General features: G+C 33.8%; 1 protein-coding gene across 1 annotated transcript in view; it reads left to right on the top strand.

Moving 5' to 3' along the window:
* LOC129218856 (dual specificity calcium/calmodulin-dependent 3',5'-cyclic nucleotide phosphodiesterase 1-like) overlaps positions 1–22,838 on the top strand; it is a 143,337-nt gene extending 120,499 nt beyond the window's left edge. Inside the window, exons 12-13 of the mRNA XM_054853177.1 lie at positions 8,661–8,807; positions 22,768–22,838. Coding sequence (XP_054709152.1) covers positions 8,661–8,807; positions 22,768–22,838 — 218 coding nt within the window. The remainder of the gene's footprint in view (positions 1–8,660; positions 8,808–22,767) is intronic.
* The last annotated feature ends 556 nt before the right edge of the window (positions 22,839–23,394 follow it).

Here is a 23,394-nt window from a genome sequence, read left to right as displayed (position 1 = left end):
TCCATACACGTATTTCATTTATTTTCAATTCATTATGTGTTGTTTGTGAAAAAACCATTAATTTAGAAAACAAGCAAACCAATAAAAAAAGTGCTATTTTTCGCTTTCAATTCAAATGTTATATGTGCCGTATTCATATGCGTACAGTTTCATATAATTTGTCACGTAAAATATTTTAATGGTTTAACCCCAGTTTAGCGCCGACATTTAAAATTTCTTCCCTCCATAAATATATAAAAACTGAAAAACAGGGGGAAGGAAATTTCGTATCGGGAAAACTTTGGGGGGGGGGGGAGGACAGCATTCTAATCTCATTCATTAATTTGTTGCTCTGCTTAAGTATAAACAAACAACATAGAATCTGAAAACAGAATGCCCAATGAGCTAAGTCTGCGCGCATGCGCTGTCGCTGTGGCAAATTTGTGATATCCGCTGTTTAACGTCTAGTTGCAACTGTTGGATATGTTTTAGTATTGATTGAATTTCATTTTCTAAGACAACTTTGGAATAATTCTTAGATCTGTTGTAACCTTGCAATTGCAGTCCAAGATAAACAAACCCTATGAGCTGAGAGTAAGTACATAAGAATTTAGGGAAAATTAGTGATTTTCAAACTTCAATTACTCCGGCCCATGATGTCCCTGGGGGTTGAATTTTTGTATGTGTACTCAATGGCCCCCCAAGAATATGCATACAAAAAATCATTACCTTAGCCCTCCGAGGGGCTGTGATAGAACCCCGGGAAAGTACTATTTGGGGGGTAAAAACGAGGGGGGAGGGGAGGGGGTCAAATGGCACAAAAGGCACATCAATAGGGCACAAGGAATGTGTGTGCGTAATTTCAGCTTGATTCCTTTTTTCGTCTGGGCTGTAGCCCTGTCAAATAAAGCGAAAACTTTTTTAAACAGCGGTTTTATAACTTTAATACCTCCTCCCCCTGATGGTCCAGGGGATTGTATTTTGGTTTACGGCGTCAGGGGCCACTAGAGATTGAGTGTACCAAAAATCAACCCCGGGGGTCTTCCTGGGGCTGAGATACAGAGGGGTGAAAAACCCAATAAATCCCCAACTTGTTCTGTCGTGTAATCTTGTTCTTGGTCACTTTTATTTTCTTTCGTCTTTGGCGGTGGATTTGCTTCTGTTGGCTGCTGTCGTTTGGTTTCCTTGGCGGGGCGGGACGCTCCCGCGTCCCGTGATTATTACAAAAAAATGAAGTGGCTAAAAAAATCCTTGAAAATGACTGCGAAGTGATAAACATAGCAATCTTCATCTTAAAATCGATTCACCGAAAATGACGTGTGCTGTTTTCTTTTTTTTTAAAGATAAGTCAATTTTAGGGAGAAAATGAAAAGGAAACGTAAACAAGTTTTTTAAGTGTCATCTTTTGAAGCTAATGCCACACAATGTCACTTGTTTTAGAAATACGAGATAGTAATTACTTGAGAGAAAACGATTCATGGAATTTATTTCTTAAAGCCTGTTTGTATTCGCTTACTTTTAAAAAATTTGGTATGACCTTACTTCATTAAATAGATGGCAGCATTGCTGCCTCGAATATTTTGGAGTAATTTAACTGTTATATAAAGTAATGTAAAGTAATGCATTGCATTGGAAAATTTATATTGACGTAATGATGTTATGTTTAAAGATATTACCAATTTGTGTGGAGTACACTAGAATTTTCTCTAAGCTTACAGAGAAATTGCTTGAAAGGTTACACATTAGCAAAAACAGCTTTATTCAGACTCTTGGAGTATTACCAGGTTTTTTAATATATATTAATTTGTACTTCAAGTTAACTATCCGATGATTCAAATAATCCAAAGCTATTAAATCATCTGGCAATAACTTCGTTTTATAAGATCTAAATTGAACTTATAAAAATTAATTAACTGGTTACAATGCTTGAAACTATCAAACATATGACCATAATTTCTTACATATGATACAAACTAACAAGTAATGCCATAATCATTTACATTTTGCTGCAACAGTATGAAAAAATATCAATTTCATGTTTAAAAGCCATTTTGTGCTCCGTCTTCTTTGCAGCTTTTGCCTTCCATGTTGTTCTCAATCATGTTTATTCAATATTTATCAGATTAATGCTTTTTTCACATCCAATGTATACCCCCCAAACATTTTTATACCTATTCGAAATTCATTTTAGCTACGGGCAAGACATTTTTACTGCACAAAGAGAGAAAACAACACCTAGGACACTTGGGGGGAATCGAACCTGCAATGTCAGTCTTACTCTTCAGAGATAGCTCGCAAAGCAAGAGTCTTTAAACGCTCCGCCGCGGAGGCCCTTGTTGGTTTCATTTGAAAGAATTTACGATCTGTATGTCGATGCTGACCTTTAAGCATGTGTTTACCACCTCAGTTTTAAAAATAGTTTTGACGCTAGGTGAAATTTAACACACTCTTGAAGGCTTCCTCCAACAATTAGTATTCTTAAAACCGGCACGACTTGCTCCAAAAGTTGTGTAATGTTTACCCCCCCCCCCCCGATTGACAAACATAACCTTACACAATGTTTTTAGCGTTGATCACGCGATTCTTTACCAGCAAAAGTTTTTAAAAAAACATAAAAGGCAGAAAGTACAGAAAAAAGTATAGCATAAAAAAAAGAAAAAAAAAAGTCAAAACTAAATAGTAAAATGAATCTTCAACAATTTATGATTTGAAAGTAGCGTTTGAGTTGGTTGGTTGGTTTATTTAATTTTAATAGCACAAGAGCCCTTGAGGATTATACTGCGCCAAACGTTTTCTTTATGTAATATTATTCATATGAAGTCATGATATTGTAAAGGTAAACTTGTTTTGAGGTAAAAAGTCTTAAACTTCAGTACTTTAAAATAAGTAGTGAAGAACATGTATACAGGGTGAGTTCGATCGAATCTGCCATACGAAAGGGGGTGATAGATGAGCCCAAGTGGAGCATAGAACCACCCATTATCGTGTCCAATCCTTAACCGTAACCGAGTTTTGGTAAATTTAAGGAAAATAAGTAAAAAAACAAAATTCTGAGAAAACGGCCGATTTCTGAAATTCTTGTAGGACATACAAGGAAAATAAGTACATATTTGGAAAGAGCAGACTAAATCCTACAAAATGATACCTTTCGCATTAAGATAGTCGCATTTTACCGAGAGCTACAAGCTTTGAAATATTGGACACACTCAGAATTAAAATGGTGCTAACATTTTTAATCGACATTTTCAAAAACAACTGTAAGAGCTACAATCGAGCAAATCTACCAAAAACTGGCCCATTCCATTAGCTTTCAGATGATACAACAACAAATCATATTGAGCTTCATGTTCAGCTGAAATTCAGGCTTTTGTTTGAAACAGTGTAAAAATCTGCATTCGTTAAAAAAAGGAAAACCAGCGAAGAGTCGCACTTTTCTGTTTTGAATTTTCTGTTTCACGATAGCATGTTGCTTTCTTTGTTTAAGAAAATGATATTTTTATATAAAAATAGTTTTTTTTTAACATTTAAATGGATAAAACAATAGGCTGACAATAACCTTGGTTAACAAGAAGAGGACAAAATCACAGTTTGACGAAAAAAACACTAAATTAAAAAGGAGAAACCAATCTCCTGGAGGAAGGAGTACAAATTGCGATGAGGTGGGTCCCCCAGCAACTCCTTCAAAGATGGATTAAAATTATTAAAATACTTAAAACGAATTTGATTAAAATTAGGGCAGTTACTCAAAATGTGTAACACTGTCTGATTTACATTACATGTAATGCAAGTTGGAACTGGTTCACGACATAAGATGTACTTGTGGGTGAATCTGGTATGACCAGTGCGTAGTCGCACTAATAGAACTTGTTCTCTCCTGGTAAGCTGCATTGATTTGAAACCTGCTGTCGAGGGCTGGATCGAATGCAATTTGTTTTGTGTTTCAAGATTCCAGTTCTGCTGCTAATGTGTGTTAAGACATTCACAAATGGCTTTTTTAATATCCTCGAAAGGGACAGTGTCATCAGTTTGGATACATGCAGCTCTGGCAGCCAAATCGGCTGCTTCATTGCCGGCAATGCCCATGTGACCAGGGATCCAACAAAAGAGTACGTGAAAATTATTTCGGATAAGATTTTTGTATAGATGATATGACTGATTGACTATGGGGTGGCTATTGTTATTGCAGTGAGTGATGGCTTCCACTGAACTCTTGGAGTCAGTGTATACTATCCATTTTTTTTATTAGATTGGGCTATTGATTGGAGAGATTTAAATATAGCTTTTATTTTTGAGGTAAATACTGAGCAAGATGGGTTTAATTTTTCTGCGGTAACTTGATCATTAATTATTGTAGCAAAGCCGACGTGATCGCTTGTTTTTGACCCGTCGGTGAAAATGGAATTGTATTCAGAATATTTGCTTTTTATGTCATAAAATATTTGTTAATAGACTGTATCTGCAGTAGTTTGTTTGGGGGAATTTTGAAAAGTCACTGATTATAGAGGGTATTACTTCGCACCATGGTTCAATTAGTTTTATTGTGTTGGCAGTTTTGAAATCTGATAGCTGCAGGTCTGACAGTACCCGACGCACTCGGATCCCAAATGTTGGGGTGATCGAAGGTCGATGTAGAAATAATACAACATTAGATGGGTGAAAAATATGGAGGTGTAACGGATGATCGATACAAGGTTTTATTTTGAAATAAAAATTTAAAGAAAGTTTAAGACGTCTACTGTTTAGAGATTGTTCATGTGCTAGAATATGAAGGCTATTAATAGGTGAGGTCCGGAAGGCTCCTTTGCAGATGCGCAGTGCCTGATTATTTATTGGATCCAGAGCTTTTAGATAGCTTTTCGCGGCAGAACCATAAATTTGACATCCATAATCAAGTTTTGAGCGTATAAGAGCCCTGTAAATTTTCAACAGAGACTCTGTATCAGCACCCCAAGAAGTGTTTGCTAAGACTTTAAGGATATTTAACTTCAATAGACATTTTTTCCTTAGCCCTTGTATGTGCGGTATAAATTTAAGTTTTTTATCAAGTGTGAGACCCAGGAATTTTCCTTGGTCTTTTACAGCTATTGGTTGATTGTTAAGGAGAAGATTTGGATCAGGATGAAGACCTCTTTTTCGGCAGAAATGGATAGAATGTCTTTTGAGCAGAGAAAGTGAAGCCATTTTCCTCCGCCCATTGTGATGCTTTATAGATTGCAATTTGCAGTTGTCTTTTCACGATACCTCATGTTCGACGACGAGAAAGATATTTGAAAGTCATCAACGAACATGGTACCTTTTAGAGCGGGGGGCAATTGGTCAATCAAGCTATTGATTGCTATTATAAATAGAGTCACGCTTAGTACACTTCCCTGGGGTACTCCTTCTTCTTGAGTGAAGGTATCCGATAGAACAGACTTGATACGTACGCGAAATGAACGATCTCTTAGAAAATTAGAGAGAAAGATGGGGAGGTTACCTCGCAACCCATACTCGTGCAGGGTTTTGAGGATCCCGTATCTCTAGGTACGGTCATATGCTTTTTCAATGTAGAAAAATACGCTCACAAAATGTTTTCGCTTGAGAAATGCTTCTCTTACGGATGTTTCGAGAAGCAATAGGTTGTCTCTTGTGCATCTGCCATTCCTAAATCCACTTTGATATGAAGATAGCAGATGGTGCGACTCCAGAATGTACATCAGCCTGGCGTTGACCATCCGCTCCATTGAGACAGGGAAGTGTTTTTGCATTTTTGCTTGTAAAGCTCCCACTTGTGAAGGAATAGTTCTAATTGAAGATACTTGTTTTTTTTTTTGTTTTTTTTTTTTTTTTTGAAGACCACCTAAATCTCGCAAAAGTTTGAACGATTTTAAGTTTAACTTTGAACATTTAAAAAAAAAAAAGAAAAAACTCATGACTTACGAAGAAATACCCATGAATTATGAAGCATTATCCCACTTACGAAGAAATATAAGACAAATACAGTTTTACTTTAACAAATTTTTGACGTAAATTATGCTTGTCAAAGGATTTTTGATTCAGTTTTCCGAAAGTTATTTTTGAAAGGTTCAAAATATTTTGACATCGTGCCTACGGTAGAAATTCAAACTACTTTATCTAAAAGCAAAAAAACTAAAACCAATTTTTTTTATAAGTTACTAAAAAATCAAGAAAACTGCAGAGATATTGAATAAATTTTTAGGTTATTGTTTAGAAGTTTAGTTTCTGGTTAGAAACTGAGAAATAAAAGTTATTAATAAAACCAGAAATGCAGTTTTTTGTGAATTTAAAACTAAAGCAAGTTAGAAAGTTTATTCAATCAAAATGAAGAGCATTTAAAGTACAATTAATTATAGTGTGAATATAAATTCTTATTGAGTATAAAGGTTTTTTTTCATTTCCTTCCAAATTTTATAATTATTCTTGGCAATGGAAAAAACTAAAATTTCAAGCTCTTTATTTTTCCCCTAAAAAAGAGGTACGAAGGACTGTTTGTAAAAGAGACATTTATTCATAGAAAAACAGCAAAATTAGCTATCTTTGTATCGCAAAAACATTTTCGTATTTGATTTGTTTGTTTATTTTTATTTATTCAAATTTAAAATATTATTTTGAGAGAAATGTTTTTTGTAATTAAGTTCTAACAGTTTACTTAAATATTAGTAAAAATTGCTTGAATTTACACTGTTCCAAGTGAAAAGTTTATTAGTAATTGAAATTTACTGAAACGTTACGCTTAACGTATGACCAACTGAGTTTTAAAATGTTATTACTACTTTAGCTACTTTTATGGTTAATGGTCAACTTTTTACGTAAAATTACCATTTTTTATTTAGATGTACAGAAAAGTAAGCTCGTTTTTAACGAACTTCGAAAAATGTATTCACTTATTTTCCCCACGGAACTTTTATTCACTTCACTTTCTCAATTTAGCAGCAACCGTTGCAGTACCAATTTAGTTCAAATTGGTACTGCAACGGACAAGTCTAAATGTCCCCGAGTGCTGAATATTGGATTTTTCTATTGACGGAGAGTACTTTTTTCCTCACCCGGGAAATCGATGGGAAAAGGTGGACTTATTGGGTAAAGTGATTGTTTACTGTGAAATACTCATGGAACTCTTCGGAATTTTTTGTTGAGGTGTTAAACTTCAAGAAGTGTAACTTCTCAATTATCTCTAGCGATTGAAAAGAACAACAAAAACCACTAGCAAACAAGTATTCCCAGAGTCCCACCCTTCTTTCCATTGCTGCAAACGGTTATTATCTTTGAATTAAAAAAAATTCGTTCGAAGCGAAAAGAGATCCCCCTCCGCTCATTCTCGCAATCATGAATTACGAAGGGGAAAAAACGCAGAAGTAACTGGTCGTAAGTATAAATGCACGCACAAAAAAAAAAAGGCCTCTTCCTTGAAGAATCTCTCGGAATTGAAGTCTTAAACATGCAGTTTAAGGGTATCTTTAGTGTTAAGGTTTGATAATGACCCCTATAGCTCCATTCCCCTCCTTTTGGATCATTCTTGAATACTTGAGGGAAATATGAAGAAAGACATAATGAATAACGCTTTAATTCGAGTAAAATAAAATTATTTTACTTTTTTTTAAATTTCAAAGAATCCCAAAGCTATTTTATTGAAATGTTTTCTCGAAGTAGTTAACAATTTTTTTTCTACTAATTGTTCTTCTGCTGCACTTCAGAGATTAGAGTTGACTAGCATTTGTAACCCTCCAGTACTCGCGTTGACCTGAGAACACGAACTTCAGAATTTTTCTCGCATTACGTATTTCCTTCAAATTCAACAACTATACGTAATATGTAATTGATTTATTCATTTATTTTAGTCCATTTAGGTGCATAAGAGTCCTAATTAGTTCCATTTAGTCCATTTAGGTCCTAGCTTAACATTTAATGAAACAAAATAAAAGTTTTCGGCAAATCACGTGAGCACTTGCTTGATGCGAAAAACACTCACATTCGAAAAATACAATTCTACGAGTCCTCATGCGATGAGAGAAACACTCACACAGTGGCTCACCGAATAGCAGCCCCTCTCCCCTCATTCTCACTACAATCAAAGACTATGGGAAAAGGACAAGAAAAGGGTGCAAGTGCGTAGAATATCAGATTGCTTTTCTTCCTTTTGGTGTGAGTATTTTGCTTACGGGTCGAATTTCGGAGAATTCAAGTGTTCGGTTTGCACCCCCACAAATACAAAGGTTTAAAACCTCCATTATCAATCGTAACAAATTATCCTACGGTATCTTAACTATACATACTTAAGTGAAATATTATTTTTGTTAACAACTGCTTTCGTATTCCCAAGTTTGCATATTTATCTTTTTATAATCCTACTTTACAAATGGAATTGTTCGATAGCTCGAAATTATCGTCAAACGAATTTGTTAATTACCTTGTATCCAAACTTATCAATGTTAAAAGAAAAATAATAAATTGAATACTTTAAAATAGAAGTGAAATTATTGGATTTGTCTCGTACAATTGGATTTAAGAATTAAAAAAATTTTGATGGTATTCTTAAAGTTCAACTCCGACTGCATAATACATTTCTACTATTCAAAGTATTTAAAGATAATGATACTCCCATTATATAGCTTACTTTTATTTTTTTTAATCGTCATTTACTTTCTACATTCAAATTTGATTCTACAATTTTGAATCAACAGGTTTCATCGATTTCATTGTGGCTCCGAGCTTAGAAGTTCTTGGAGATATGCTTGAAAAAATTGAACTGAAGACGGAAAGCAATCGTACCGCGCCTATTTCTGAATCGATCAGCGAGGAATCACCTTCAGAAAACAATAAAGCATCCGGTAAGTTAATAAGATGGTAAAATATTGAAACGATGTTTTTTTTTAAATTTATTTGTAATTTTGAAAAATGTAGATTAAGTTTTATATCGTCAAAAGCTTTTTTATGCCAATATAAATGACAAAAATCTTTTAAATTGCTAATTTACATCACAAACTTGCGGATCAAACATTTTGAGATTGACCAAAAATTTGGAGGAAAATGTGTCGTCCATCAACAATCATGCCTAAAAACTTATCTTTTGCAATTATTGTTTGTTGGCTTAGTTCTGTACCACCAGGAATTTCAAAAAAATACCCGGTTAATGCCGTTGTTTGAGGCTATTCGACTAATTTTGACGCTTACAAGTGGTTTGCACTTGCTAATCTTAACTAAGACTATCAACGCAACTATTTATCTAAATCTCACGGTTCTTCACAATGCACTGTAAATTACTATATCAATGTTAACTTACACTGTATTTCATTTTATGAATTGTCATTAAATTTGAACACGAGTTAACGGATTGCGATTTATGAAGAGTTGAAAATTTTGCATGGCCGAAATTATAAGCCCTGGTAAATTTACGTAGTTAATTTTGATCAATCCAAAACCAGAAAGTAAAAGAAAAGAATCAGTCCAGAAATCGTATTAACTTAGACCATGCGTGTGAAAGCTTGTTAGTTACGAATATTAGCGACTTTTAATTTACTGTATTAGTTTTTTTCTTTTGTTTTCTTAACTATTATTCAATTCATTTTTATATTAATTTCTTTATTCTGTGTGTTTTTTACTCGAAATAATAAACATTCTTCTTCATCTACTGTGATACAGAAGGTTCAGAGGAGTTTTAAGCAAAGCGTATGTTTGTCTAATGTAATGTAGATTTGCCTTTCGTAAATCTATCAACTTGAAATCTAAAAGTCCAGAAGATTTGAAAGTAAAGTCATTTATGTGGTAAACGTATCGCCCACTTATCACTTGCTAAATTTATCGATTGGTAAACTTAATATTCATTAAGTTTTCTAAAATAATCAGAAGAAATATTTCAAAAGTCTTAACTTTGATCCCAAAAAAACATTAGATTTCCATTAAGTAAGCATTGCTTATTCAAGCAATCGAGGTGACAAGGAATGCTGTAGCTTCTTCAATTAAAAAATTAGTTTGGCCGTGATCAAAAAAATGGAAAATAATTCCTGACAAAAATAAAAACTTAATATGGCAATCAAAAAAAATCATAGTTATCGGCAATAAAGCAGCATCCACTACGAGTGCCTGGTGATACATTAGTGCAATTACATGATCCTTCTAATAAATTTTAATATCCTACTAAAGCTAAATAATCCTTAAATTGGAATGGTTGCATGTACAATTTAGATAAAAGATATCCTAACGTGAAATGTGCACTCGTGACTTAAATTATCCTCCTTTTATGTTTAACACCACTTGAAGGTGGGAATAAAAACAGTAAAATTCTTGGTGAAATTTGAGCACATGTTCTATAAAGTGCTCAAATAGTGCTGGTATAGAATATGCCATCTCAAACAGTGAATAAATTAACGCCATGTAACACTTATAAAACATAAGAGAATAATTCTTACTTGAAAATAACTTATCCAGCTTGCAGCATTTTCATGTCAGTCATTTCATCAAAAAGAAGATCGTCGAAGCCAACTGCGATGCAATTCTAAATTTGTAACGAAATTCAGGAGGCATGAAAGTCACAACTTTGGGAATTAAGAAGTTAATATCCAACTGCCTCGACAACTCACATCACGCCAAAAGCCATAAGAGTCGGTAGGCTTCCAACAAAGTTTTTTTTATGAACTAGTTTGGTTTATTGAGAACATATATTTCGAGTACGTGTACTTGGTCTCGCATGACCCGTTTATGAACTCACGCCCAATATAACAGTAGTGAGCTCGTTGGAATAGTTAGAATACTTATGCCCTGAGTCAGAAAAACAATACGCATCATTTCATTTCATTTGGCTCAAGCGCGAAAACAAGTTGTGAGATATGGACTCGAAAGTCTCTCCTCTCTATACGAATTATTTCTTCTTCTTTTTCTTTTAGGAGCTTATTCGATTCGATTCGATTCCGAGTCACAACTGACTACAACTGTATTTATGTCGAGGACTGCATACTAAGTGCCTTGCCTCCATTATTTTTTTATACCGATAGATGGCAGCACCATCACCGAATCGAACAGTTAATGAGAATTTAGAACTAGACCAGGAGCTAATAGCTACCTGGTGCTAGCACCCCCAGAGGTATCGTTTCACTTGGAGGACATTGAGACCACGAGCATATTTAACGTCGCCCAGTCCCCTTTAATGACGACGGTGGATCTTCGACCATCGAGGTTCGAGCTCAGGACCCTCCGGCCCCGAATCCAACACTCTACCAATAAGGCTACCACGGCCCAGGAGCTTATTGCTCATACTTATTTGAGCAGTTTGCAGTCCTTCGATGTATGTCCTTCGATGTGTGGATTCTTGTACGGCAAAAATGGTGATAATCACGTGCTACAAGTAATACTCAAAGTAAAAAGACAAACTTTTCACTTTGGGAACAGGTTAACTTTCCAAGAGTGTAAAAGACAAAATGAATCAAAATGTGGGATTGTTTTTCATCTCCTCATTAATGGGTACATTTTATGAGGGGGGGGGGGGTTCAGCGGCAACCAAATAAGCAAGCTGGTACAATAAAGCCAACACACGATATGAGGGAGTGAGAAGTAAAGGAATGTAAAAGTGACAACATTAGAAATTTGGAGATAACCAGTACCAATGGTAGGTGAACCACTCCTCTGTCTTGGAACAAGAGATAGTACTAGTAGCTTGGTAGGTTCTGCTATACAGCATCATTTAGAAAAACTTTTCAATGAAAGCCTACCAAGGATCGGAACTTTAAACGCGTTTTACTCAAAACTAGAAAATGTCCGCTTACATCCATTTGCTTCTCACTGCCTCATATATGAAAAGAAAAACGCAAAAAAAATGCAAAATGAAAATTTTGAAGTCACTTCTCTTTACCTGCCCATGGCAATATACTTGTGTTTTTGCATAAATGATTTAAAAATTGGAAACCTTGCGTAATACTTCCGAATTATAGCAAAACTTATAGTATGATTATTACAGAAACTGAAGTGACTAAAAAAAATCCTTGAAAACGACTGCGAAATGATAAACATAGCAATCTTCATCTTAAAATCTATTCACCGTAAATGACGTGTGATGTCTTTTCAGACAGGTCAATTTTAGTGAGAAAATGGAAAGGAAACGTAAACAAGATTTTTCAGTGTCGTCTTTTGAAGCTAATGCCGAGCAGCCAGCAACTGCAGCTTAGCAGCTTAGCAGTCAGCCTGTCCGATACTAATTCAGCGACCAGAAGTGGCGAAGTCTCCTGAAGATGAAGTTTCACCGAGTCTTGTGACGCCAAACGCGAAGCAGTTACTGAAGATGTCGGCTATCTAGATAGCATTATCTAGAATGAGTAAATAAAGCAAGGGGGTTGGCAAGTGAAGTGAAGTGATAAGAAGGCGCAAACCATTGCTTGGATTATTAAAATATGAGAGATAAATTTAATTTTTTCAAGCTTAAGGAATCTCACTATGCACAAAAACACAATTGCCAAAACATCATACATGAACGATAAGCAGATGTGAGCATGTTTTTCTTATTTTCAATAAAGATTGCGTACTACTTGGCCCTAGGAACGTATTATTACGTGCAGTAAAACTAGAAGCAAGGATTGAAAGATCATAATCACATTTCAAGCGAAAATGTTTCATTATAATTGTTTTTATATCTTTGAGGAAGCTGTGACTGACAATGTCCATCATATATCAAAACCCGTAACTTCAACATTTCCGCTTCCAACCTTCTAGAAAAGTTTTGAAAAACAATGTTTAATTTTTATTCTGAAAGAAAAGAAAATTAGCGGTTTGTGAAGCAACTGACAAGTTGATTTATGTGTTAATCATTTCAAGCGTAATCATTGATTTAAAAGAACCTTCCATTTTGAAATTTATCTGCTATTTTAAATGCACTTTAATTCAAACAAAATAATAAACACCGATTTATAACACTGAAAAACAAATTTTAACGAATTTTCTGTTCCCCAATGTACTTTGGGTGTTTCTTATAGATTTCAAGGTGCTGCAAAAGAATATGTTGGCAAAAATGTTCTATCACCCACCAATTTTAATACATTTCATTTATACGTTTTGGATTATATAGGCTATCTTATAGCAGTTATAAGTTTACTACATTTTTCTTTTAGCTGCATTTGATCCATAGACACATATTTTTTACTCATTACAGCGGTAGAACATGAAACAAGAGAGTAGAAAACAAATGCACTTTGATAAGTTTTATATATGCGACCTTGAGCAGATGGCGCTAGGTGCTCTGTATCATTTCGGTGTCACGCAAGATCACGGTAGTTGAAGTCGTCTTTCGGCACGTGGAAATGCCCTGCGATCGGTTCCCATAGCTTATATTTGGATACTGAAAGAATCTTACGAAATATGAAGATATTGGTTCATGAAATCGACTACTCACATCATAATTGGAGCATATGTAAACTTTTTAAAGCAATTGCCATTCTCATTGGTCTGCAACTCGATTATACAAAATACTGCTATTTTCAGTGCAAGTGGGACAGCAGGGCAAAACATGAACATTACATCAAACAGAAATGGCCAGAGCGCAAACGATACATTGCATGTGAAAACAAAAATCCAAAACATTCCTCTTATTGATAAAAAAAAAAAAAAATATTCTCCCACCTTCACACATAAAGTTGGGTTTAATGTAGAATTTCGTCAAAGCAATGAACAAAAAAGGATGTAGATTTCAATATTTGCAAGGACAGTTCCTATCACTCACAAAGGGGGTATTTTCATTGACCCACAAATTAGAAAGCTTATGAACGACCAAAATTTTGAAGCTAGTTTAAGTGATTTAGGAAAAACAGTATGGCTTGATTTTTAGAATGCTGTGACACAATTCTTAAGAAATAATAGAAGTCCTACATAAATATGAAAATGTAATTAAAGACTTCTAAAAAACTTACAGAAAATTAGGATGTTCAATGTCATTGATTTTTTTCCCTTGGCATCCCACTTAAATTTTTCCCCTGAAAGTCTGGGAGTTGTGCGCGATGAGCATGGGAAGCGCTTCCACTAGGATATTTCTGCAGATATCAAGGACAGCTCACTCCTAATATGCTCGGGATTACTGTTGGAATTTTATTAGATAAGTTTGTGATAGGGCCGATTAAATCATTTACAGCGACATAAAGTATGAAATTTAAGAATTTTTCTACAAATATCATTATTTTTTCTTAAAAAATCTTTTATTCTTCTACAACTTTTTAAACAATATATATATATATATATATATTGTGTTTCATATTAGTTTTACGCTTTGTAATCGTTTGTATGAAATGGTAATTGACAAAAATATTGTACATGTGTTGAATAAATGTCATTAAATTTTGATTTTAAAGATTTTGGTTTTTTTTTTTTTTTTTTTTTTTTGAAAAATCTGTGGGTGATGGAATATTTTTATCGTCATATTCTTTTTCAACACCCCCTAAAATATAAAATCCACTATTTACTTTTTGAGGAACAGAAACCTTGTTTACCAGTGTAATTTAACTTCATTTTTAACAAATCAATTAAATTCTTCTTTTAATGTAGTGATTAATGATTTAACTTTTGCATTTCAGGAAAGATTTAAGAACTACAAGGTTTACTCGTGTATATATTGCCCTCACATGTAAAACGAAAACTAGTTTTGAAACAGCTGTACAAGGGGGCAAAAAAAATCCCCATAAATGAAACGCTAGCTGTTCATCTGGTCAATCAATTGACCCAAAATTTTTAATCAAGGTTGCTTGCAGGCGTGCGCTGCAGGTTGTGGTAATATAAAGCCCAGAGTTCACAATTACGATTACAGTGTGAGAATTTCGTAATTTTCGGAGTACACCATCTACTTTTTACTTGTGCATATTGATCAGCGCATTAAAAACCACAAATGGGGTTGAAACGATTGGCTTGTGACGAAAATATCCGATTAAAATCATTTGCAAAGAAGAGCATTATAAAATACTAATGAAACACAAGAGAGAAGGGGTTTGCCGCACTTCACATTAGAGTTAGCTTTGGCTTAGACAGTAGTAGAAGCATCAATCACGCAACGCCACTTGTAAAAGTTCTAAGAGAAATCTTCAATAAACAGTGTTAAAAGAACATTTCTACAGTCAAGTACTCAAAAATGAAACGAGCAACTTTCGACGAACAACATGCAACGAGCAATATACCAATCGTTCGAACGCCATCCATGATTTTTCAATAAGTAGTTAAAATAGCGCAAGGATAAAGTGGGTTTCATCCATTGAGAAGAGATAAAATGGAGGGAGTTAAGACTTTCATTCGTGAAGCAATGACCCCCAAGTCATGTGATCAATTTTTAGCAAAGCATTGGAAGAAATCGGGTTTCTTTCGCTTGTTTCACGCAAAACATGCCAACCATCCGTCGCTGTTGAGTCACGTGACTTGGGATCTTTGGGTCAGCTTTTTCTAGCCAAAGGGAGTCTTGCCCCCTCCATTTTAATTCCTGCTCTAAGGTTTCATCATTCAAAATAACAGAAGTTCTTTCCCTGCAACCGTTACCATGAGCTCGGCGATGTTTGGAATCATCACAATCTTTAGTGCGTACTTTCAAACAAACATGTCTGAAGTTTTAGGTTTGATTGAGTAGAACGGATTGAAGTGCTGGATCGTAGCTAAGTAGCGACATGTCTGCCATCTTGGATCTAAATGCCGCTTTTTTCAATGTCTGCTATAGAGAAGTAGCGTGTTTTGCTTCTTGATTGTCATTTCATATTAACTCCATGTCAATCTACAAGCAACAAGCACCTCAATCAAGAAGTAAAGCACGATACTTCATCATAGTAGACATAGGAACGAAGCGGCATTTTACCCCAAGATGGCAAACGTGTCGCTTTTTAAGCTACGACCTAGAGCCATTCCATGAAAAAGTAAGTCACTTTGCCCCGCACGTGGCGGCTCATATAATTCATTAAAAAGTACTAATTTTAAAAGGTAATGACGAAATCTTTTGTTTAAAGAATTACACACACGTTTGTAATTTGTAAAGCAAAAAGATTTGTTCATTACCCTTTTAAATTATTATTTTTAATGAAATATATGAGACGTTACGTGCGGGACGAAATTAGTTTTTCGAGGAATGGCCCTGTAGGGCTTTCGGATAAGCCGCTAGGGTTTCATATAAAGGTAAACTTGGTTTCGGACCAACTTGAACATTCCTCACACAAAAGTTAAAGCGATTTTTATCAAATTCAATAGCTACCCCATTAGGTACAACAGTAAACCGTTTATCTTTGAAACTATTAACCTTATTTCATTCGTCAAAACCATGAGCTTTGATTATAGTTGATAATACTTCAAGAGGTTTTTAAAAGAATGGCATTCTGAATGGATTTGAAAGAGAAGTTTTGTGGAAACACATCAGTTCATTAGAAACTGAGGCAGTTAGCGCTGAAAACAATATTTGTAATGTTAATGGATTATAATGATTAATTTGTGTAGTTCATTAATTAACTTTAAAACGCCTCTCAAATACATTTGTGCAATAAAATGTATTTAAAAATATGAGAAAAAATGCCGCATTCATTTTCGTTTTGCTTTTATTTAGCATAAAAAATATTTTTTTATCAACACCACATTGTTTACCACCATTGGGGGAGTTTTCTGTGTACAGCAACATTTCCTCGTGAAGAAGCAACTGTTAAATTCTTCAAACTTTTCTTCCTTTTAAATATTTTTTTAATGCAATAAAAATTCAAGGTGGGATTGAGAAAAACGTATTCTTTTTTTCGTGTAATAACGTGTCAGGTGTCGAAAATGCTTGTACTTTGACGCGATCCACATTCATTTTGGTCCAATAAGCATCAATGTCTGTCAAATATAACTTCATTTCTATTGCTTGCAGCATTGCGTCGGAAGTCACAATCGCTTACTGGAGCAATTACCAGTGCAATGCGAAGAGACACTTCAGATGGCCAAGCCACATCCGGTGAAAATAGTCCAGGGACGAGTAGTGCTCCTTCTTCTCCTAAAGCATCCCCAACTTTTAAATCGAAAGTTAAACGACCTTGGGTGCCTCATCTTGAAGAAAATAAAGTCAAATGGAAAGAAAGGACGCACAAAGGTAAATGCAAGAATTTGTCTAACCATAAATTTGACATATTACTCCGATTTTTCTCATAAATGTTAGGTGGTTGAATGTTTTCTATGGCGGGAAAAAATTTCATCTTTTTCTCTCATTAATTGCCAAATGGAAGGGTTTTTTTTAGTTAAAGGCGATTAAATTTCACAAGATTTCAAAATTGCAAGTGAATTTGAAAAGTTTTCAAAGTATTTTGAGTCACACAGAATTTTAAAACAGATGAATAAAACTGCTAATTCCTTTGGGGAAATATATATGTATGGTGAAAAGTGCGAAATTTAACTTTTTATATGGCTTAATATGGATTGCATTTAGAAAAATTACAACCATAAAAAGAGAAATTCACAAAAAAAACATATATATATATATATATATATATATATACTACCAAAATTCAAGCAGATATTCATTTTAAATTCTAAAAGACCGTTCTGGGAATGAGATAGAAATATATCACCCTACCAGAAGAACACGGATTATGGTAACTATGGAAGCAAAAAAATGCTGCACAGTATTTATTACTTTCATTGCACTTAAAAAAAATAAAGTTTAAAAAATACACTTAAAAAATAAACTTTATGATGCGTAAAAGCATTCTAGAAAAGCATCCACAACATGATAAAAAGAAAACAAGTTCATGTTCATTAAACCGCTATATGGCCCCTGAAAACCATGAGTGTCAAGCAGTATAAAACACAAAACGCAGCGTTTCATATCTCGATAAATATTGGTCTTACTTATGACAAAAGTTTTTTGATATTGCTTTTTGTTCCCCTAAGTGTAACTTTAGAGACCCGGGGACTACATAAAAAGCTGAATTTCGTATTTTTCACTTTTTTTTTTTTTCGCTTTCAACTTTCAATATCTTTACTCTGCATCTTGTTTTTAACATTCATTTTTAATTGGAAGTATTTATCTAGGAACTAACGGTTACGAAAAAAAAAAGGTCTTGCAGGTTAAAGGGGGACACGCTGTAAAAATATGGATTTGTACTATGGATTGATGTTACAACCCGAAAATTTCTAACAAAGAAAATGCATATAATAATTTTTGTTGAGATCAAATATTGCTTGATAGCATACATTTATAAAGTGGAATAGCTGAAACTAAAAATGTAAATTATAAAAAAACTTATGAAGCATTTTTAAACTTTAACAGTTAACTTAACAGTCGATCAGTTTGATTTATGGTGTAGAGCTTGACCAAGCTCAAGTGTATAAAATAAAACTAATTATCTTCTTCGGTGAGAGAAATAATTAGTTACAGCAATTTGATACAAAATAATATTAGAAAGTAACTTTTCATTTCATGACAGTAAAATTGTATTCATACGAACTCAATTAGCATGTTACAAGTGGCATGCTTATTCCCACGTTCATGCATTTTATTCTTAGTTATATCTTGAAAAAAAAATCATACCTTCCCCCCCCCCCCCATTTTTCTTCTTTCGTGAAATAAGTAATTCATTTACAGGTGCTGTGAAAAAGCTTCAGAAATAAGGGGAGAAATATCTGCAGTTAAAGCAGGAGATATTCACAAACAGGAAATACTTGTAAAATGTGCGACAGAGAAAGAATGTCAAAATATTAGGAATCAGGAGCAATCTTCTAATTACTAATACATAACTGCAATCAGTTACACTCGGTCACGCAATGTGCAGAATGAACTGACAAACGCAATATGAATTGCGAAAAAAAAAAAACACAGGCTAGCGGTTAGAGATGATGCAAGATCGAGAAATATTTTGAACGGATGTTAAAAGATTTTAATGTGAGAAATATTACAGATGAGGAGCACACTGTGGTAGGTTTTACTTCGAAACATTTTAAGGATTCAAGAAAAATACAAGTTCCATAAAAGTAACTATTTTATTCTTAAATTTAGAATGATAGGATTAGTTTTAAAAGAGTTCAGGTGTGATTTGAAGCCGGAACGCCACACAGCAGAGCGAAAACGGCAAAAAGCGCTTAAAAATGTTTTTATACCTTTCTCGTTTGTTTGTTTATACAGGAATGTAATTAACGAGTTTTTCCGACTTGTTTGGGCTCAGGGTCCAAAGTTCGCAGGTTTACGCAGCTAATTCCTTTTCAGGGTCTTTCTACAGACCATTTATGACTAACTAATATTAATTTCTAAGAGGACATACGAGGACATTTTTTGTAGAGTGTTTTGAAAAAAAAATATCTGAAATTCTCTAGTTTTCGGTGCTGATCAAAACCGATTTTCGTCTTTTTCGATTTTCGTCGAAATCTTTTGACTTATATTTTGGGTTGAAACAACTCAAAAACTGCTCACTTTTTGTAGCATTGAATTTGCGAAACTTTTTCTCCATTGCAGGTATCAGAGTTCAGAGATTTACACTTGAACCAAATAAATTAAAGAGTTAAAATAAAATCTATAATTTCAAATGTAAATAAACCAATAATACCTGTTTTGTTTACAAGAAAACTTTTTTTACGCCCTTTTCAAAGTTTAACATTGTTTTAATCATGCATCATTACAAATTGCATTGTCAAATCATGCATTATTAATATCATGTATTATTATTATCATTACAGCAGACAGCTCAATTATTTAAATACCGATTATTAGAATGTGCAAGAATGTAGCCAAATATTTCGTCTTTCATGAAAACGTACTTGTGTTTGTTGACATATAGCGTAGAGGGTTCGAATGCACTAAAATATATCGTGTGGTCCTGGTTAGTAGGGCTATGACCTTGACAATATTTACCTATTTTTAGTAAAAAGAGAAGGGTAATTGACGCTTTACTGTGTTGCATTACTTTCGTAGTAATGTTTTAGGAGTATTCCAAGTCAAATCTGCGCAATAACAATACCCTTTTTCACCGAGTTCCCAAAAAGAGGTAAACATTGGCAAGGCCATGATTCTACTAACCAGAGTCGCATTTTAATAAGCAAATAATTGGTCTTTCAACGATGTACTTTGTATCCAATTGCGATCATTGTTCTGTAACTTTTGTCACATAAAAAGTATACTTCGGCTGCCGAGTTTCAATAAAAGTTATACCAACCATGCATTTAGGGGACCAGCAGTAAACTGAAGAAATTATTGAAGAAACGTTTTTGATCATCATTTATCGTAAATTACATGGAATAAGCTGTAAATTTCAGCAATTAACTACTTACAATGTAAAATAACTTTATAGATTTTCGGAAAAGTATCACTTATATTTATTCACGAAGATATAAGCATTTCTTACAAAAATATCAATTTATTTTGGCATGTCTTTGGCTCATAACGCGCAGAGTTTTCCGTCCTGGCTCATCAATTTTGAGAAATCTCTACAGCATACAAGATAATCATTATACTCAAATTTAAAATAAAAATTTTGAAGATTTAATGAAATATGAACATGCGATTAATTTCTCACTACGCATTTGCGAAAGATAGCAATTTGTAAGTTTCAAAATTTCAAAGCCAAATAAATTCGGCATCTTTTTAAAAATTTCCAGTTGAATATCATCAACTGAATCAAAAACTTAAAAAAATATCGGCGACTTAATGAGTCACATTTCAATTATTCTTTTACATCAACGAACAATGGGATCGTTCGCAAATTTGCATCTATTGCCAGCAATCGCTCAGTGTGATTTTGTGATAAAAAACAGATTATTTCTGAATGATCCCTTACGATTTAATTCCTATCCGACAGTTGAAATGCGGCTTAGCATTTTTAGAAAGGCAAGATGTGCATTTTTGTTAATCTGCAAAAGGGAGAAGGGTCACAAAATACGAGTATCTTGATTTATTTTATAGATATTGAGTGTTAAATTTGTAAATTTGATTAATTTTACGAATGCATTTTTTTCTCAGTTTTCCTTGGCTTTGGTTCATGTGTCAATTGTTTTTTATGCTTCATTATAGTCATTATCTAAAATTAAAACAAAGATATTAAAAATGCTAAATATTGAAATCAATTAAAATACTCAAAAATACTCCTTACTAATGTTTCAAATGAGTTTCAATTTAACTAAAGCAGTTAAACATCCGTGGTTTAAAAATTAACTACCAAGAAATCAATCATCTAAAACGTTAGAAATAATGCACTAAGAATCATTTTATCCTCTTTTTTTTAACATCCACATGTTTATAGTTTTTGCACTGGATGGTAATGACATTTTAACGTTTTTCCACTGACAAGATATAAAATATGGCTACTTTTGTTGAAATTTTACCTATTTTGAAGGAAGGTTCGCTTGTTGTAAGCATAAAAAGAACAAAGTTTCATAATAATGATAAAAGTTACTCATTTTGAGTAAGGATGGTAATGACTGACACATTTTTCTTCTAATTTAATATTAAATGCACCTAATAAGGAAGCTTAGAAATTTCTACGCACAAAATTCATGTTTTACTGTCAAAGTTATAATGGCTGCTATTAAAACTGAAAGTTATTTCAGCTGCCAGTTACAACTAGTGGTCATGAAAGCCCGTAAAAACTTTGTGATTGTAATGACACAAAATGCTGGGGACAAGTTTTAACTTTGCAAGAAACATATTAATGTATGCAATCAAGCAAAAAATAAACTGAATTTTAAATAAGCATACTTGAAGCACTTTAGAAATTTATTTTAGAGATAGCTTTTAGTTTCTTTCCGCTGTCTATGTAGACTAAAAAAGACAGAAATTCTGTGGGACAATGGATGGTAAAGACATTTTAGAACTTATATTTAGCCTCTACATAAATAAGTATTATTTAACCCTGTTAAATTCCTGTTATATTGTTTTTAAGAAGATTTTAAATAAATAATTATAAGAAAAGAAACAGAAAACACTTTTCTCTGGTTGACATGAGCCTGGGACAAGAAATTGCACTTTTCTAGACTGCACTTGCTTACAAATAAATAATTCAGCTGAAATCACACATTTTTTCTAATTTTCATTAATAAAGATTCTGTCTAAAATTACAAGTTTTATAATCTTTCAAAAAATGATTTCTCCCACTACTTTCTGCATTAAAATTTGGTGCAATTTTCAGTTACGTTATTTGCATGACCGTTATTTGAAAAACTGCTACACAATTTCTACACAGTTTGTACTACCAAGAGAATTTTATAACAAAAACAATCTCAGTTTGGTCGTAGGCACACTCTTAAGACAGTTATGGAATTAGTGCAATGAACAGTTTTGGGCAATTTTACCGATTTTCGACATTTGTAATTTTAAAATTATCTTTGTGCTCTCGGTTCAGAGCAATTCATTCCAGAATACACGCCATTTGTGAGTCGAAGAAGCTCGCAATACGGCAGATTACAACAAGAAATAAGAAGTGCAAGAAATAGACACTAAATTGGAAATGCTACCATCGCGGTATCTTACAGATCTCAAAGAATAAGGGTCTACTTTAAAGTAAATAATCAAAATAACTACACAAGTGCTGCTTACTTACCTAACTAACCATAAATTCAAAATAATTCGAAAGTTTAATTGGCAAAAGTAATTTGGAAACGAATCTTATTTCTTGAAAACGTCTAAAATGGAACGTACATTCTCTGCTTTAACCATGAATGAAGCTACTTGACCTTGACTGAACGCCAGCATATAATTTGAATCAACAATCCCACATAAACGCAGACTTGCTGTTTATAAATGTTCATATAACATGGCTTACTCCTTTATGCCGAAAGATTGTTTTGCACTTTTTGAACTCTTTGAGTTATTTTGATAATGTTGGTAATGATGCTTTTTATTTCCAGATGCCGAACTGAGGGCACAGCTTTCTGTAGTCCATGACGACGCCGAATCTTCCAGAAAAGCAAACGTTTGAGAAACCTGAACGCTCTCTATTGAGAGATTACCTTTTTGCTTTCTTTTCTTATACTCGCTGTTTGTTTACGCTACGCTTTCACAGAATCCGAACAAGGCAAACGTTTTCACGTACCGCCAAATTATTTTGTTTTAAAATGCGATAATTGGAGGCGCCGAAAAATGTGGACCATTGTATTTTGGAAAGCCCATTTTAGAAATGAACTCAAAGCAGTGATATTGTATAATATGATCGTGAGAAAAAGGCGTGAACATGAAGCATATCCTCACGTTAAAAGAAAGTAAGAAACTGGTTTAGGCACTCTTTTTTGACTTGTTCTCTTTTCTCTGTCAATCTTTATTGTGCTTCGTCACTATGTCTATCTCGTCTACTCTGCTGTCAATCTATAACTGGTAGTATACTAATCAAAATAGTGTATTTTTATTTCTCAGCATAATGTGTCTATTTGTAAGCACTTTCTAGAAAGAATATTTTTATGATACCTGACGCAATCCGAAACTTCACAGTATCTCTATTGCCGCTAAAGTGAAAGAGAAAAATACGCTATTCGTAACAT

The sequence above is a fragment of the Uloborus diversus genome, chromosome 3 (assembly GCF_026930045.1).
Source record: "Uloborus diversus isolate 005 chromosome 3, Udiv.v.3.1, whole genome shotgun sequence".
In the NCBI taxonomy this organism is placed as follows: Eukaryota; Metazoa; Arthropoda; class Arachnida; order Araneae; family Uloboridae; genus Uloborus; species Uloborus diversus.
This window is presented reverse-complemented; position numbering and strand designations above follow the sequence as displayed.